Source organism: Centroberyx affinis, unplaced genomic scaffold (assembly GCF_046629955.1).
Source record: "Centroberyx affinis isolate AG114_WGS23_722 - 3 ecotype Tasmania unplaced genomic scaffold, CSIRO-AGI_Caff_v1 ptg005006l_1, whole genome shotgun sequence".
NCBI classification, from domain to species: domain Eukaryota; kingdom Metazoa; phylum Chordata; class Actinopteri; order Beryciformes; family Berycidae; genus Centroberyx; species Centroberyx affinis.
Window position 1 is genome coordinate 147,743 of NW_027282466.1, and position 6,283 is coordinate 154,025.

General features: G+C 45.1%; 1 protein-coding gene across 1 annotated transcript; it reads right to left on the minus strand.

Moving 5' to 3' along the window:
- Positions 1-141: 141 nt before the first annotated feature.
- On the minus strand, positions 142-5,976 carry LOC139666432 (uncharacterized). The gene is made up of 2 exons (XM_071545637.1): positions 5,799-5,976; positions 142-3,711 (listed from the first exon to the last, which is right to left on the minus strand). Exons 1-2 carry the CDS (start codon positions 5,815-5,817, stop codon positions 2,210-2,212), a joined length of 1,521 nt encoding a protein of 506 aa, XP_071401738.1. The 5' UTR covers positions 5,818-5,976; the 3' UTR covers positions 142-2,209.
- Positions 5,977-6,283: the final 307 nt, after the last annotated feature.

A 6,283-nucleotide genomic window follows, 5' to 3' on the forward strand; every position in this document is an offset into this window, starting at 1 on the left:
AGCTGTTATGAAAACAGGCCTTGCTGCATTTGTCTGTCACAAATACCACACATCACGTGCAGGTACAGCCTACGTTCCACAGTTAACTGAAAAAACTGGCAGGTAAATGAGAGGACATATTAGTCAAAGATAATTAAAACAAGTTAGAAAATGTTTATTTGTTGAAAAATTGTTCAGACATTGTTTTTGTTCTCACATCATTTTCTCTCTATATTCGTGTCTTGACAGTTGATACATAAAAACATTGTTTGCTCAAGATACTGTACAGTAGTTAATACATTTTCTTTGCACCTCTTGTGGGGCACACTTAAAGCATAACTAAACTTGGACCCTGTTTTTCCATCTTTTTCCATTAAACTGATCAATTCTGATCAAAAACTCTTCAGTTGCTTCACTATAGAGCTACTTACATCTTTCTTGCCTGGGTGCAGATCTCCAGTAGTCAGTAATTGGACACTCCAAAAATCAACCGCAAAAGCACCCAAAGCATGTCTTTTTCAACACACTGATGCTCACTCTGTAAATAGACATGCATATATTGTATATAATGTTCAGTTTATCCATGACCTGACAACTTTTACTATATATTTTGCACTATTTTACATAGTGGTGCATGTAGACAGGCAGCCACAGCCGGCCGGCAAAGACAAATATTTTTTATTTACATCTTTTAGTGACATGTCTCATTACACAGTGAGTGTGGGTTTGAAGTGTCGGCATGGTAGGACTATATGGATGTAAGTAGATGCAAGTACCTCTATAGTGAAGCAACTGATAAGATTTTCTTTCAAATATTTTTTTACTGAGCCAAAGAATATTATACATACAGTATATTATTGTGTCAATGCTCATTTTCATTTATATGAAAAAAAATGTAAAATGATATTTACGTATTCACAGATACAAAACATGATACAAAAAATATAGGATTGTTTCTTGAGATTTGGAACCATATCAAAAACAAACAAACCAAAAAGAGAAAGGGAAATTAAAAGTAAAGAAATAACTGACAAGATTTTAATCAGAACCAAACGGTATAATTGAAAAAGATGGAAAAACAGGGTTCAGGTCGAAAATGGACAGAGTTATCCTTCAAATTAGAATGGCTCATACCAAGTGGCATGGCTTCCATACCAACGTGCAAACCAGCAAGTGGCAATTCTTGACACCTTGACAACATGCTTTCTCAGGACGCCTAAAGGCTCAATTATGCTCAACGTTAAATATGTATACGGATACGGACGGAGCCTTCTGTCCGTACTCTGCGTTCATTTCGTCCGTATTTGTGCACGTTTTCTGAAAGCTTACAAATACGGACGAAATGGAGCAGTACCACCGCAGTACCACCGGAAATCGTGGGGGCAGTGTAGCCAATAGTTCAAGCGAGACCAGCGAGACACAACGAAGACATGGGGTGCATCCCAAGTCTCTTATTTGATATTTCCTCGCTCCTCGCTCCTCGCTTGAACCGGAAGTCGTTCTGGTCCGTCATTTTGAAGGTCGTCCCAAAGCTCTTATTTCTGCTCCGAGGAGCGAGGATCAAGGAGCGAGGAGGGATCTCTGAGGAGCTGAGCGAGGAGACATGAGAGCAGCCTTCCCGGAAGACTTTCAGCTGAACGCCATGACGTCAATTCTCCGCCCCTATATCTGGCAAATTTGAACGAGATGGCGGAGAAACAGTACGAGTGTAAATGCCCGTTATTTTATGCTTTTTGATATATAATGTTAATGAAAGAACATTGGGAACCTAAATTACGTTTATTTCATCCACAACCCGTTTTGTCATGCAGAAACGGACGTCGCTTCACATGACGCTTCAGAGGAAAGGACGTCTCATTTCTCTAAAAACATATTTCCTTGTTTCCTCTCTCCTCGCATGGTTTCCTTGCGTCTCTCCATGCATCCTCTGTGGGAGGGACTAAGACACAAGGAAAAGACGCAAGTGAGGGAAACGTGGATGCAATTTAAGAGACTTGGGATGCACCCATGTTGTTTGTTGTTCACAACAAACATGGCGACGGTGGACAGAAACTTTTGACTCTCTACTGCCCTCTAGTGGATGTATTGCTTAACATCCATGCCAACGTAAAGGACGCATGGAAGTATGTGGGCAGTGATGGTTACATCGTTTGAAACGGACATATTTATTTTCGTACGCAAAGGGAGCATAAATGAGCCTTAAGGGCCGCTGAAACCGCCGAGTGCTCTGTCAAAATGGATTGGTCATAGCAAAGACATAGGCCACAGGCACCTGCAGTCCGATGTTGACAAAATGCCATTTCCCCATGCCGAGTGCTCCTACAACCAACCCCGCTACAGTTCCCAAGGTGCCCGGCCACGAGGACCACCCTCCCGCCACGGCTGCTGCACCCCCGACCGACACCCCCGCTGCTCCTACGACCCCTAGCAACGCCCCGGCTTTCCCCCCTTCCCCCAGCACCGGGGCTACGGCCTCCACCCCTGCCAGTAAAACCCCTGCCACTAAAGCTGCCCCCACTATGACTTTCCCCTGTCCGGCTCCTCGCCTCACCAATGGTCCCCCCACCGTCGCTCCTAAACCCAACTGGCACAGCTTGGCCACGAAAAACCCTGCGTTCAAGGCCTCCAGAGACGCCCGGTAGTTCATGCGAGCACTGATGACGTCTCTGGGCCGATTCCGCCCCGCCGCCTGCATTCTCATGGCCGCCGTTACGACCTCCTGTTCAGCGTGTAACGTGAGCATGGCGATGACGAAAGTGGCGAGCATTCCTACGCACCCTGCCATCATCCAGAACTTAAAGTCGGGCGATTTCAACAGTAAATAGGGTATGATCATGACCAAAGCCAAAAGGGCTATAAACACAGATTGGTGGCCCGCGTAACCGTAAACCCCGAACCCTGACGTAACGATGGCCAGCATGGTCATGGGTATCCCTGAAAATGCCAGGAAGTCCACGTGTTTCAGCACCACATTGTTGATCCAGTCTTGGATGGTCCTTTGCTCCATCTCGGCCTCCTCTCTCTCTCTCCTCTCCCTCTCCATCTCCTCCCTCTGCCTTCGCTCGGCCTCCCAGGCGGTCCTGTGCTCCGTCCCGTCCGCTTTCCCTCCCTTCTCCAACATGAGGATCCTGTGCTCCATCTGCGTAGCCACTCTCTCTCTCTGCTGCGTCTCTTTGGCCTCCGTCTCTTTCTGCTCTCTCTCCCTGGCCGAGGCCACCGGTCCCTGGCTGCAACAGACCTCTCCTTGCTGCCAGATGAACTTGAGCAAGAAGTGCAGCGGCGGTTTGAGCATGGTGAAGATGCTCAGCGCCCACAGCAGTGCTACCATGCCTAAATTCGTCACGATCCATTCGATAGTGACCCCAAGTGTGGCTCCACTGAGCGTGGTCCCGAACGCGCCTGCCAGTCCGGCTGATGCCCACAAGCCGACGCAGTCTGTGTGGGAGGTACCGCAGCTCCTCGTGGCCACGAATATCGAAGCTGCCGCTGCTGCCAGGATCACGCCGGCCACCGCTGAGGTCATCGCCGTGGTGATTGCAGTGGCTCCAACCAGGGTGCCCAGTCCTAGAGCACCCACCGTCCTGACTTCATCCATCACCGGCTTCATCAGCCCCTCGGAGGTCATCACTGACAGGGTCTTGTCCACTGGGTCCTCTGTGGCTCCCAGTATATAGCCTCCCACAGCTCCCAGCGCAAATCCCAGAGCCGCCTCCATGACAGGGGTCCTAGCTCCTGAAACATGTCGAGAACAAAACTGTTAACTGCTGAATAAGTCAAAGAAAATTAATTTTGTGCAACTGCTATTTGGTATTGTGCAATATCAGATGGTATGGAGGGAGGTATGGATCAGAGATGCATCAATATTTTGACTTCCATAGGAAAAAAAATATGTTTTTCCACTTGTGAGGGATATTATTAAGGTGGATACAGACAACTTTTCAACTTTCCCCCCGTTGTGCCCCTAGTGTTTCCAAGTGGTATTGTTGTTTGCGCCGTTGTCGCAAAGACAACCGGATAGCTTTCCGTTAGAGCCTAGCTCTGTGCAATAGAACAAACCATCGGCCTGCTTATCAACTCCTTGATCATAACACAATATAGTAACTTTCACCACTGCTCATTTTAAGGCCACTGCAAGAAAACGTGTTCTTTGTTTAGATTATCAAACGGACAATGGATCATTTGTTTGTCTCCAGCTGCTAGTGTAGCTAGCGTTAGCAACATGGCTAACTTTGCTAACGCTAGCTAACGCTAGCAGCCAGAAACAAACATAGTTAGATGTTTGTTTCTTTTGTTCTTTTGTTCCAGAAACAAACATAGATGGTTGTCCAGAAACAATGGACCTGGCTTCCTTGTAGCTCCTAGTTCATTTTCTGGCTGCTAGCGATAGCGTTAGCAACATGGCTAACACTACTGCCAGCAGCCTGGCTACTGTCCAAAGCAAGAAACAACCGTAGCTACCAATAGCTACTGGTGAAAACCTATCCTATTCCTCTTTTGGTTGCCCAATGGATGACACACTTCCTTTGTGCCGTAAATGGAGCCTCATTCTCCCGGGAGATCGTACCCGGTGGCAGACAGAATTGCAAAGTGAAAGCGAGGCTTATAGGGAACCAATCTAAACGCCGATGGTGTCATTATTCTATAGCCGTTACACTGTGCAATCAACATTTACTTCATAATGATAAGTTAAAGCAAAAAAGTTGTCCATAGGGTATTAATCTGTGGTTTGCGAAGCCCTCATTGCTGTGGTGTTTCTGTACTGCACTTCCCAGATATCACCTGTCAATCAAACAGTGTGGGCGGTACTATGACATCTTTTTCCTTGGATTTCTGTTGATGAAGTTTGAGTTTCAGTAGATGGCGCTCTTGTCTGTTCAGCCATGGTGGCTATCGTGCCAACTACCCAGTTCTTCTTTTATTTATTCCAAACAAACTGAAAATGTAAAACGCCTCACTTCCTGTGCGCCAGAGGACTTTTCCCAGGAAGGTGCTACAAGACATCGAGGGTTTAGAACAGCAAATATGAAAATTTTGATGAACTGGCTATAGGTTGAATCACTATTGTGTTATATCAGTTGGTGATAAAGAGTAGCAAAACAGACTTTTATTCATATGAAAATTTTGTGGATTATTACTTTAACAACTCTCTTGTATCCTTTGACAGTGTGTTCTGAGTGAAGCCACCATGTGTCATTTAATGTGTAAAGTGCCTGCAGCCAGAGATTCTCAACAGACTGGCTGATCAGGTTTAACCAGCAGAAACAGCACGCTGCCATGAGTCCTACCTGTTCACACTCCTCACATGACACTTGTTGGCATTACACTATGACTAAGTGATCTTAAGTAGAGAGAGGGAACAGAGTACTAAGAGTAAATAAAAGTTAAAAAGTGAATATTTTTCATCCTATTATTCCAATACACCCCAATACACCATCACTCCATATCTGTCCACTGCACCTTTACTGCACTTTTGCTGCTGATGATTTTGCTGTTGATGCTTGTATATTGCTTAGATTCTTTACTTTTTATTCTTTGTAAATGGGAAGTCTTTGTATATATGTGAAGTTTTAATTTAATGCACCATTTGAGGTTGACATAACTGCAATTTCGTTGTACTTGCTTCGTGTCTTGTGGTTTATGAAAATAAATAGGTTGAAAAGCATTTAAATGTATGAAAGTAAAGCTCTCCATTCTTACAAGTGAAGCACACTGCAAAAGCAAAGCAAAGCAATGAAAAACAAACCCACCTCACATCATAACCATCAATCATTCCCATATAGATGAATGTAAACAGTTTTAGAAAGTGGAGATGACTTTACCCAGTTTTGACCGTGCCATGATAGTCTGTGGAGAACAAACGGACTGAAGACTCCTCTTCCTCTGCAGATTTGTTCCCAAGTGACTCAACAAGACAGCGGCAAGTCTTTTGCTTTATATTAGGCAGCAGCCCAAACCGGTCACACCCTATCCTCCTTTCAGGTCGTAATAATCTCCAGGATCTCTGCACCCTGTCAGGTGTTTAGTGTCTCTTGAGGAGCAGCGTTCCTCTATTATCTGTCACCTGTCCCGGTTCCTCCCTGTCCCGCCTTGTCAGTCCCGTCCTATCCATCACTCTCTTCCACTAATGTATGTGAGAACCGGTTTGGGGCAGGTAACAGGTTGATGAACGATTTTCTCAGACAGCATTAGATATTGAGTCATATTCTCGAGGTGTATGGTCACAAATGGTGTTTTTTCCATAAAAAAAACATAATTTACTGTATAATCATCGATAATCATGTACTTTTTGTATAGAACTATTTTG